The sequence below is a fragment of the Syngnathoides biaculeatus genome, chromosome 10 (genome assembly GCF_019802595.1).
Source record: "Syngnathoides biaculeatus isolate LvHL_M chromosome 10, ASM1980259v1, whole genome shotgun sequence".
NCBI lineage: Eukaryota > Metazoa > Chordata > Actinopteri > Syngnathiformes > Syngnathidae > Syngnathoides > Syngnathoides biaculeatus.
In genome coordinates, this window is record NC_084649.1 from 13195697 (window position 1) to 13207859 (window position 12163).

The 12163-nt window shown below is 42.8% G+C and overlaps 2 protein-coding genes across 2 annotated transcripts in view; one reads left to right on the forward strand and one right to left on the reverse strand.

The window, feature by feature from the left end:
- The window catches only part of LOC133508139 (low-density lipoprotein receptor-related protein 1-like), a 111526-nt gene that overhangs the window by 75532 nt on the left and 23831 nt on the right, over positions 1–12163 (forward strand). Inside the window, exons 32-47 of the mRNA XM_061833931.1 lie at positions 1012–1161; positions 1271–1411; positions 1729–1854; positions 1942–2073; positions 2176–2310; positions 3238–3367; positions 3453–3579; positions 3676–3827; positions 3915–4039; positions 4790–5164; positions 9111–9300; positions 9408–9612; positions 9760–9952; positions 10459–10584; positions 11270–11398; positions 11479–11598. Of these exons, the coding sequence (XP_061689915.1) occupies positions 1012–1161; positions 1271–1411; positions 1729–1854; positions 1942–2073; positions 2176–2310; positions 3238–3367; positions 3453–3579; positions 3676–3827; positions 3915–4039; positions 4790–5164; positions 9111–9300; positions 9408–9612; positions 9760–9952; positions 10459–10584; positions 11270–11398; positions 11479–11598 (2556 nt within the window). The remainder of the gene's footprint in view (positions 1–1011; positions 1162–1270; positions 1412–1728; positions 1855–1941; positions 2074–2175; positions 2311–3237; positions 3368–3452; positions 3580–3675; positions 3828–3914; positions 4040–4789; positions 5165–9110; positions 9301–9407; positions 9613–9759; positions 9953–10458; positions 10585–11269; positions 11399–11478; positions 11599–12163) is intronic.
- LOC133508140 (galanin receptor type 2-like) lies at positions 5185–7229 on the reverse strand. Its single transcript, XM_061833932.1, has one exon. The coding sequence runs from the start codon at positions 6849–6851 to the stop codon at positions 5793–5795; it is 1059 nt and encodes a 352-aa protein (XP_061689916.1). The 5' UTR covers positions 6852–7229; the 3' UTR covers positions 5185–5792.

Here is a 12163-nt window from a genome sequence, read left to right on the forward strand (position 1 = left end):
CAGGATCAGACTGTTCCATGTTCTCTGCTTGCTCTCTCTTTCATTTTGATTTTTCTCTTAACTGCCCACTTGAGGTTTACTACCCGTTTTAAAGCCTTAATTTAACATTCCATTCTGTGCAATGCTGTTGGGAAGTTTGCTTTAATTAAACTTGCAGAATCATTGCACACAACTGTCTTCTCGAGATTACATTTGTAGGAAAGGTACCAGCAGTCATATTCAGATTTCATTTATTTATTGTTATTAATGGTGTGTTTGGACAAAAAGACATTGAGATGCCACCCATTTTGTAGGAATAAATTGCAAAAGGATCTCAAACAGTGGACCTTGATGCATGATCTGCACCTTTGCTTTGAAATAGCTCATTTCATTCTGATAAAACATCAAGTGGACGCTTCACTCCTCGTACTTACTTTTTCGTTTTGTCGTCAGATTTTTAATTTTGCCTGTTTAATTGTCATTCCATTTAAACGTTCTTAATATAGGAGATGGACATTTGATGTTTCAGGAGACATTTTTTTATGTTTTTTTTTTACAGACCATGGTGTCCTGATTTATTGTACGTTTTGCATGTGTAAAGTCATATTTTTGAAGTGAAACTTATGCGTAGCCAAATGGCTAAATTGGAGCCAGTCACAAGAAGGAGTCATGCCATAGAACCCTTGACAAAACCTCTTTTCAACATTGCATTTACTTGCGTCTGGGTTATTTTAGAGCGGTGACATTTGGCACTGTCTTCTCTTAGAGTATTTTTTCAGGTGTGCTCTCCCAAGTTTTAAATCCACTGTGAGGATAAGCAGTACGGAAAATAAATGGATGATTGCACAAACTATAAGCGTGACTGAGTACGCAATTTATCGGCCACCGACAGCATGTCCAACACACAATTTAGTAGTTAGAACTATTTATAATCTGAGTAAATCAGGTCCAGAATCTTTCCTGGAGAAATGTAGGTTACAAAAAACTCATTATATTAAATCTCAGAGACATTTATTTACTTTTGTTTTACAGGGCTTTCCATTGACTTTGACACCGAGCAGCTTTACTGGATCAGCTCAGGAAACAGTACCATCAACCGTTGCAAGCTGGATGGTTCCGGACTTGAAATCCTTGATGGAGTCAAGAACAAGCTGACAAAGGCTACTGCACTGGCCATCATGGGTAAATCTTCCAAATGCCTTAGCAAAAATCATGTATTCCAGTGTAGTTTTGCAATTTCAATGACTACTGTACACTATGATAAGTTGTCATTGGTGTGTTCATCCTGCAGGTGACAAGTTATGGTGGGCTGACCAAGGAACTGACCAGATAGGAACATGTGACAAGAAGGACGGCGGCAACTGGAAAGTCCTGAGGAATAGCACGTCCCCAATGATGCATATGAAAATATACAACGAAACTGTGCAAAAAGGTATCAATAATCATACAGGAACTAATTTTCACTTTTGATTTTATCATTGTCAGATTTTTTTGATTCAGGTTTTGTCTTGAATCTTATTAGCTGTACAAGTACCGAATGAAGTTTCAATTGATCTTTTTATGTTATGTTTTCGTGGAAATGGTTGTCAAAACGAGAAAAAAAAAGATATCCATTTAAGGAATGTTTTTCTTGCTAGATGTACTCCATTTATCAGTCTAGTCAGTTTATCTCAATAAGTGAACATCTGTTTAGATCTTTGCTTTTCCATGTTTTTACGTGTTTGCACTTGTGCCTTTTTTTGTTTCTAGGCACCAATCTTTGCAGCAATAACAATGGTGACTGCTCCCAGCTGTGTCTCCCCACCTCGCCGACCACCAGAGCCTGCATGTGCACCGCAGGATACAGCCTGCGCAGAGGCCAGCAGTCATGCGAGGGTGTGCCACGTTATGCTGTATTATGCATTTTTTTAAGAGTGTCTTAATGGGATTGAGCACTTGTTAAAGAGTATGTATTTGCTGTAGGTGTTGGCTCTTTCCTTCTCTACTCTGTGCATGAGGGTATACGTGGTATTCCTTTGGATCCGTTGGACAAGTCCGACGCCCTGGTGCCAGTGTCAGGCACGTCCCTGGCTGTGGGCATTGATTTCCATGCTGGTAATCTTATAAGAAAGAACATTCACACTTTTATTAAAGTATTGATTCTGACTGAAATATGGTTCAATTTAATATTAATCTTTGTCACCTTTTTTTGCTCAGACAATGACACCATTTACTGGGTGGACATGGGCCTGAGCACAATAAGCAGGGCCAAGCGAGACCAGACGTGGAGAGAAGACGTGGTCACTAATGGCATCGGCAGGGTGGAGGGGATTGCTGTTGACTGGATAGCAGGTGAGACTGACGAAGAGCCCAAAGCAGATGCCAGATGTGTCAGAAAGGTTCCAGGACTGTGATGGCACTAAAGTTACATTTCAAACCCAACAGCAAAGTAGCAACTGGGAATTTTGTTCTTTAATGTCAGCCTGACAATAAACCAACACATTTACAGCAACCTAGGAACCTTCCTACTCACCTCAACTGGATCTGGGTGGTTTTTATTTTCCTCTTTCCCAAGTTGAGGCGGGTCAATAAGGGGAACCGTTTTGAAAAAGGCTTCAGAATGGCTGTGATCACAGAGTTGCGGAGAGAGGTTTGGGGAGGAGTGCATTAGACTCCAAGGGAATTATTTCAAAGTAGAAAACTTCTGGTTCATAGTTTGGATTTGAAATGTATCTTTTGTGACACCAGCTAAAAGGTTTGTGAAACACCTCACATATTTTCAGAAACACTAGCTGCAATTTAGGATCATGAAAGCAAAACTAGATACCGTTTCATCCAAGGAAACAAACAAGACTATCCTGATCAGAAAAGATGTAATAGACAGAAGAGCCTCAACATATTCATTCATTACCAATCTAAATTTCAATTGTGTCAAAATAACTAATCAGATTCAATTTGAACTGTTTTTGTACACGACTTCCAATTCCATACACTGAGCAAAGTGTTCAATTTGAATCTGAATCTAATGATCCCACATCCTCGCAAAAATTCTTTACTTGCCCTGAAAAAAAAAAAATCCCAATGGTAGTCTGTTTTACCCCAACTACCCTAAGGGTCTTTAAAAAGTATAATGATCATGGTATGATTGAAGTTTGGATTTCCAGCTAAGAGATTTAACAAAATTATGGTATTTTGTCAATGTTGTCTGCATTTTCAGGTCTTTGCAATTCATGGTGAGCAATTTGTGGAAACTAATTATTTCGCTTGGTTTCCTCACAGGAAACATCTATTGGACAGACCAAGGCTTTGACGTGATTGAGGTGGCCCGGCTCAATGGCTCCTTCCGCTATGTAGTTATCTCCCAGGGCTTGGACAAGCCTCGCGCCATCACCGTTCACCCCGAGAAAGGGTGAGAAAGTCTTCAGACTGCGTTGTTTTTTTCTCTCATGATTGATTGCAAGACGCGTCATGTGTGTGTCGGTGTGTACGTGTAGTTATTTATTCTGGACAGAGTGGGGCCAGTACCCTCGTATTGAACGCTCCAGACTGGACGGCACGCAAAGAGCTGTTCTGGTAAATGTCAGTATAAGCTGGCCCAATGGTATCTCCATTGACTACGAGGTACAGTAACAAACCACTTTTTCTTGCATAGAACGTTAATAATAGCGCTAACTCAGTTTGAAAGACATCCAACTCTTTGGAACCATGTGCCTGCAGGAGAGTTTGTTGTACTGGTGCGACGCTAGGACGGACAAAATTGAGCGCATCAATCTGGAGACTGGAGAGAATAGGGAGGTGGTGCTGGCGAACAACAACATGGACATGTTTTCTGTGTCCGTGTTTGAGAGCTACATCTACTGGAGTGACCGGTTAGACCTTCTTTACTTCCCCTGAGTTACGGTTTATTAAGCGTCTCAGTGGCTTTTGCTTATTGCCCTTTGCCTGTTGTCAAGCAGAACTCATGCCAACGGCTCCATAAAGAGAGGCAGTAAAGACAATGCCACAGACTCAGTGTCGCTGAGGACCGGGATCGGGGTGCAGCTCAAAGATATTAAGGTCTTCAACAGGGCCAGGCAGCAAGGTAAAACATCCTGAAACATGGATGTACATGTGTACCTCAATAAATTTGAATATCAAGGACAACTCCATTTTTTAGTTGCATTCAAAAAGTAAAAACTCACTTTGATATATAGATTCCCAACACACAAACTATTTCATGAGTATATTCTTTAAATTTTTGATTACTGTAGCTCACAACGGACTAAAACACACAAATCACCTTGTCAAGAAATTGTAATCTTACACTACATTACAAACCTCAAAGCAATGATTTAAGATAGAAATAAGGCAGGGCTTGTTCAGATTTTTTTTCCCCCCATGGGTACAATCAGTCTGTATAATATAAGAGTTTCACATTTTACATTAAACAGACACACTGAGATGCAACGCTACACGTGAGTGTACTCACCGGTCACAACTTGAGGTAGACGGGGCCATGTTATACTGTAGAGCCAAAATATGCTGAGGTCATCTTTCTTACCCTTTTTGTCACCAGAGATGGGCAAGCCATTACAACTGCCACTATATTTAATCTGTTTAACACTAATGCAACATTATTATGAACTTATTATTAAATTTGGATCACTTTGACAGCATTATCTCTACAATGGCGAAATTTATGATAACCTTATACTAAAATTCATTCGACTATTCCAAATGACAGCTTGAATATGACCATCTATGGAAGCGAGGAAGGCCATTCTATTAAAAAATGACATCAGAAGAGGATTGAAAAAGTTTATTTATGACCCTTTACTGCATATCTGTGCAGGGACAAATGTGTGCAAAGTCAAGAATGGCGGGTGCCAGCAGCTTTGTCTGTATAGCGGCAATGGACAGCGCACGTGTGCCTGCGCACACGGCATGCTGGCTGAAGACGGACGCAGCTGCCGCGACTACGACGGCTACTTGCTCTACTCGGAACGCACCATCCTGAAGAGTGTTCACCTGTCGGATGAAAACAACCTGAATGCCCCCATAAAACCGTTTGAGGACCCTGAGCACATGAAGAACGTCATAGCGCTGACCTTTGATTACAGAGGAGGGGGCGGCAAGGGTGCAAACCGGGTCTTCTTTAGCGACATCCACTTTGGCAACATCCAGCAGATCAGTGATGATGGATCTGACCGCAAGACTATAGTAGACAGTGAGTATTCCTGTGTCTTATCTTTGTGTGGTTGAACAATCAGTTTCTATCAAATTTAATTTCCTGCTGTATCTACAGCTTATTTCCTTTATACAATTGATGAGGAGTCCGTAATTCTGTCGTCCATTCCTCATTTTAATTTGTATTTCAACACATTTTCATCTGAAATTGCTCCCGCTTTGTATCTGCACTTGAAGCCGCAATTTGAGGTACTTCCAGTACAAGAGCTGATTAAATTAATTCTGCCTTTACAATTCTTGTGCAGCGCCGGTTTTAAACCTACTGACTGAGTACATCAGAAGTTACCACTATTATTCATAAATACAGTATTGGAAAATTGGATAGACAGGATGTATGAAGCCTGAGAACAAAAAACAAAAGCTTCTTTGACATGATCGCAACATTTTCTGGGGGTGTTTATAATAAATCTCATCTGAATGCTTGCATGACCAAATCAAGGTTGTCTGTAGTCACATAAAAGAGCAACATTCTTCACAGCTCGTTATGTAATACTCTGGAGTGCCCATTCCTTGCAAGGATTCTTTCAAATGATTAATTGTAGTTTGCAGTAATGTGGATCTGCCCAGTGTTTGTGCATCCTGGTTTTCCACTGAGTAATTACAGTCAATCAGGCTGCCCTGCCCCCGCTGGCTTTCTGCCCTTCCCTCTTAAACAGCCTCAGCACATCCTGTCGGAACCTTTGGGAGATGAGCACATAGAGGATTGGGTTTAACACTGTTGAGGCGATCGCCATGAGTCGCGCAAACACGCTGAATGGACCGTAACGTGGTGACGTGCCAGTGGCCCCTGAGCTTTTGTCATATAGCAAGGCCAACGTCAGGCCGTATGAAGGCAGCCAGCACAGAGTAAACACCACGACCAGTATTACCGATGTCTGGGTAACCTTGCTCTGGTAACGTTCCACTTGTGGAGCTTGAACAGCATTCCGGGTCCTCCACAGGAACAAGTAGATGTTTCCGTACGCGATGGCAATGGTGATCAGGGGGAGCAAGAAAGCCACAAGGAAATGAATCAATCCATAAATTAGCTGATCTCTGTGGGACAGGAAAGCGAAGCAAGCAAGGCCGTCCGGGTTGTTTGGAGAATTTCCCACAAAACGAAACACCAGCTGGGGTGTCGCCAGGCAGCAGGCTGGAACCCAAAGAAGCGCGGTTGTGATGGCTACCTGGCGTGGAGAGAGGAAGCGGAACGTTCTGGCGGGGTGCACGACCGTCATGTAGCGCGACACTGCCAGGGTGGACAGCGTGAAGGCGCTGGCCGAGGTGCAGGCCGACCCCAAAAAGCCAGCCAGACGACACATGGCGTCCCCGAAAGGCCAATGCTGCATGGCGATGGCGCTTGTGTGGAAAGGAAGCGTGGAGAGAAGAAGAAGATCTGCGAAGCTCAGGGCCAGCAGGAGGACGTCTGTACCGGTTCCTGACTGACCCATCCGCCTCCTGCTCCTCCGACACAGGATCACCATGACCATAGTGTGTCCCCCGATGCCCAATATCAGGATCAGAACATCAAATATAGGGACAAGGACCTGTTCCACGTTCCACATCCCGTTGTTACTGCTGTTCCCTAGCAGATCCTCGACACCTGCAGAATTCCACAGCAGCATTTTTATGTCTTCTGTTTCGTGTTGGACCCGTGCTGCCGCTGTGATCGTACTCGAGGTGCTCATAAAACTGCAGATAAGACGAGTGGAAATGATCGCTCACATTGTGGGTGAATGGCAGTTTAAGCAGGGGGAAAAAAAAGTCCAACAATTTCTTAAACCATCATTGATGAAACACACCACAGGGAGCCTGCTGTTGTTGTTGTTAAAATGAGTACAAGCATCCAGAGAAGTAAATTCCTGCTTGTCATTTCAGACTGCGCAAAATCAATGCTCCAGGAATCCTGGTAAAAGCATCCAAGTTTCTAAATATCGCACGCTGTTTTGTTTCTCATCACCTCCAAGCCACGCAACATGACATCCCAGCCAGGCTGGTCCTCAGCAAAGCGGATTCAGCCTGAGTTGTACCTCCAAGGTGGGGGGGCTCCTCTTGAGAAACGGGCTGTTGACAGACGAGGAAAAGAAATGTTGAATAGCTTTACAGCAAGGCTGGATGAAGGCGAGTCATCGGCAGGTGAACTCTGGACTGAATATCGCAGAGCAGGACGGAGATTGGCTGGCCCACTTGCTGTGGGTGGTCCCTCTGAGGCCGAACATGGTTTTTCCCAGGCTCTGTTGTTTCTGGTCAGTTCCCCAATGAAAGTGTTTCACGTTTTTGTACACATATAGATGAAAATTGAACATAGAAGCTTCTATGAAGTGAGCAAGTAGGTGACTGACAATGAAAGGAAACATTTTGTGCGATACTAATATATAATGATTACATTCTTCACTTCACTTTTGCAATCGAATAAGAGGCGGTAAAAGTTGTCAGCGGAGTTTGGAGTAAAATTTCATTGCATCAAAGGCAGATTTATTTCATCCTGCCCTTGTATTTTTTTCTCATTCGTTTCTGCAAGTGTGCCTGATAAGTGTCTACTCGTATATGTCTGATATAATAAAAACAGAGGGAAATATTTTTTTGCTATCAGAAATCTGGGTAATTATTGACTGCTGATAACATGCCCTGACCTACTATCTCCTTTGTGTTAAATAACAGTGATTGTAGACAGCGTAGTTCATAATCATTTTGTCAACATTCCTTAAAAATGTGATTTATGTAGGTCAGTGTGGGGATGCAAGTATTTCTGTGAAAAAAGCAGACCGATTTATCCCCCCGGAATGGGTGGAAAAGCCTTACCTTGGCTTTCTAGTGGCTAGACAAACGTCGATTCATGTCTATGCTGTCGCACCGCACATATTGAGCTTTGGTGTTAAGTGTCTCGCCTCGTGGTGAACCTCGCAGTCTGGCCAGAGCTGTTAAGAATCAAACTCAGCAGCTTTAATCAATACACCTTCGCTGTTTGGGCCAATTGGCTTCATTATGCCGGTTAGCTGTTGTGGTTAATAAGACCTGCTGGTGTTTGCAAGCTCACAAAACAGGACATTGTGTTCCTCCATCTTGGCCAGTTCTTTCCTCGCCTCTGGCTTCTGTTCAGGCATGAAGCAAGCACACAGTTTGTTTTGTTTTTTTTCAACACTGTGCCGGGCAAAAAAAGTTGACTTGCTTGTCCCCACCTCTTGATGAGGTATCGCAAAGAAAAATAATACGACACTCTCTAACAGTTGTTTTGACCTTTTTAGTGAAGCTGTTGTTGCGGAAAAGCCTTGAGTCACAGTGTTTGTGAAGCTGGCTCTGATTCTTTCACTCTGTTGCCTTTTTTTTTTTTTTTTTACCTCATTGCTGGAGTTGACATGCTTTCTTTCAGCTTCATCTTGTCTCTCATTTGCAGTTGTGCTTGTGTGGCTGGGCAAATACCCATGCAATGCTCTCTGTTGCACTCTTCCGTGTAGCAATGTATGAAACAGAACGGATAATTGCCAAAATAATTCTGAACGTATAGAGAGAGGATCGATAAGAAGCAGAAATGCTCGTTTTCTTGTCAATGTCCACTTGTTTTGAGGGATCCCCCACCTTTTACCTTATGTGCCACTTTTTTTTTTTTTACCTTATATGCTCCTATGTGAGCAGCCAAAAGTGTCCCCCAAAAATATTTTGAATTTTTTTACTTTTTATGGTGGCTTGTGTGAATTTTTGGGGGATGGTTTTCACTATTTGGTGCAGGGATCACTACGGTGGAACAGTCTACTCAAAAACAAGTGTAGGATACAAACACTGAACTTGTAAATGAATTCAATATGAGATACATAGCCTATTAGTCCAATATTTTCACCACAATGCCATCAGGTGGGGATCTTGCTTATAGTGCCAACCGCATGTAATGTATTTATTTGCCATTTTTCTCAACTCAACTTTCTCACGCCATGTCTGCCTTGTTTTTGCAGATGTGGGCTCAGTCGAGGGTCTGGCATACCACAGGGGCTGGGATATGTTGTACTGGACCAGCTACACCACCTCAACCATCACCCGTCACACTGTAGATCAGAGCCTCTGGGATGCTGTGGACCGGCACACCGTGGTCACTATGTCAGGAGATGACCACCCCAGAGCCTTCGTCCTTGACGAGTGCCAGAGGTTGCCATATTTTACATTTGTGTGACAAAATGAGCTTCCTTTGTTGTATTATCCCTGCCACATTGTTGATGTCCTTTTTTTTTTTTTTTTTTTGTAAAACCACACAGCCTGATGTTCTGGACAAATTGGAATGAGCAGTCTCCTAGTATCATGCGCGCCACGCTCACTGGTTCCAATGTGATCGTGATCATTGGCACCGACATCCGAACCCCCAACGGCTTGGCCATCGACCACCGAGCTGAAAAGCTTTACTTCTCCGACGCCACCCTGGACAAAATAGAGCGCTGCGAGTACGACGGCAGCCGACGTTATGTGAGCCACGTTCAAACATAGCTCAGCATGCTCAAACGCAATGGAAATATTTATACTGCAGTGTGATTGTGCATTTGTTTGGTGTCCCCAAGATTGGAATTTCCTGAATGCATCAAGCCTTGGGTGTGGTTGTGCTTCCCCCTGCAGGTGGTACTGAAAAATGAACCAGTGCACCCGTTTGGCTTAGCAGTCTATGGAGACTACATCTTCTGGACAGACTGGGTGAGGAGGGCCGTGCTTCGGGCTGACAAATACACAGGAGGAGACATGAAGGTTCTACGTGCTGATATACCTCAGCAGCCAATGGGAATCGCCGCCGTGGCCAACGACACTAACAGTTGTGAGTTATTTTCCGCTGGGTTTTTGTCCTTGCTACCTCCCCTCTTTTGTGAAAATGACTTTTTGGGTTTTGTTTTTTTTTTTTGAAAGGCTGGCAGTCTGTCTCAGTTATCTGAATCCATTCTTCCTTTAGCGGAATATAGCCAAAGAATATTGAAGGTTGTAAAAGTAGGCCTCTCGTGCAGTGGTTCACATAACTGCCTTTTACACAGCTGGGATCAGCTCAGATCCCAGTCCCCATGAAAGGTGTAGGTAACAATTTTGTGATTGGATACTGCAGCCTTTAAACACACAATTACACAGGCGTGTACATATTTGCCACTTTCAAGGTTGTTAAAATGATTCCCAAAATGATTTTAAAGTGTTAAAAGTAGTACACACACAATTCCGATCTGAATTGGTTTGTGTAAAAATACAGTAGAAAATTCTTTGCTGGCCCAAGCAGGTGCATTGAAAAGTGCAGATTTGTAATGTTTAACCTTCTGAACATTCTTGCCCTTTGCACAGGTGAGTTCTCTCTGTGCCGTGTTAACAATGGAGGTTGTCAGGACCTGTGTCTGCTGACTTCGGAAGGAAGGGTCAACTGCAGTTGCCGTGGTGACAGGAAGCTTTTGGACGACAACACTTGCATAGGTGATACAGTACAGCAAAGCTTTGTTGAATTCAAAGATATGATAGATACAGTTCCACTAAAACTTTGGGTCACCTGATTGTAGCCTTGTGCAAACCTAGAATGGGCTGCACTTCCTCCAGCCCAACACATAAAAAGTGACAAGCTTCAGCATTCGATGGATGACATTTTGGTAAATTTTCCAATTCCGATTGAAAACATATTTCAATAAAGAGAGAAGCAACAAATCTAGCACATTTGTTTGTGATGCTGAAAACTTCTGGAAACTTGGAGATTTCCTCCGGAATGGGAGACTTTAACTCCTCCACGTCCAGACTGGCAAGCTACCACTAGCTACTTTAACCACATCCCTCCATAAAGCACATAAATATTTGACCTTATTCTCCCTTATGGAAGCAGCACATCATCACCAAGGATCTGTGCATTTGGTGCGTGCAGCGGACACATCAGCAAACCCTAATTTGGTGAACTTCAGAAAGGGTTGCTTGCAGACACATTTTCATAAAGACGTGGCAGCTCACGAAGGACTCACTTGGTTGTTTAACTTCTCACTTGATGAATGGGAAGGCACGCCAGAGACCTAGAAACTGTTAAAAAAATAATTTCCCCTCAAATGTCCCCTGGTTTGTAGATTTTGAAATAAACGTGAAAACAGAATTTCGTTTTTTTTTTTCTTCCCCGCTCCAGCCCTGAACACTACATGCAATCCTATTAATGAGTTTGAGTGTGGAAATGGAGATTGCGTGAAATACACGCTTACTTGTGACGGCATGGCCCACTGCAAGGACAAATCTGATGAGAAGCAGTCTTACTGTGGTGAGAAGAAACTCCTACTCTGTTTAAATGCAGCACCATTTTATTTTCCATGCCATACGATCTGCTGACTTGTGTTGCAGCTAACCGTTCGTGCAAGAAGGGCTTCAAGCGCTGTGTAAATGGCCGCTGTGTGGGCCATCACTCGTGGTGTAATGGACAAGATGACTGTGGGGACAATTCCGACGAGCTTTTCTGCAACAGTAAGTCATTTCACTTCCATTTATGCTTCATCTCAATTGACCACACAAAGGTATTTTTTCTTATGGACGGATTCAAATCTCCTGCAAATTGTATTACTGCAATATTACTACTGCTGCTACAACTAATAATAAACGGAGCAATGTATGCAATAGGATTTACACGATCAGGGGCTGATCACTGATTAGCGAGTTTAAAAAACAATAGCCAATCACCAATCCGGTCACAAGCTGGAGCAAAGGGGTCTGTTTTATTGATCACTTCATTTACTGCTCAAAACATATATTTACAATAACTAATGTATCTTTGTTCTTCTATTTATGCCTATGTTGCATCCAGACAGAACAAATTAATCATCTTCTATTAGATAGCAGTAAGTTCATACAGCAATTAATATATAAATTTTTTTTGTTTTTTACATTTTTTCCCCGAGATTTTACTATTGCAAAATGTGTCCTGGCTCAAAAAAGGTTGGAATTCACTGCTCTGGTCAGGTCATGTGTTCAACTTAAGTGCAGCATGTTTACACAGAACCACGAGCGCTAGCACTAGCTTGCTAGGCTACGC

Bases quoted from the DNA above. Each gene is read 5' to 3' on its own strand.
- LOC133508140 (XM_061833932.1), bottom strand. From the start codon at position 6,851: ATGAGCACCTCGAGTACGATCACAGCGGCAGCACGGGTCCAACACGAA.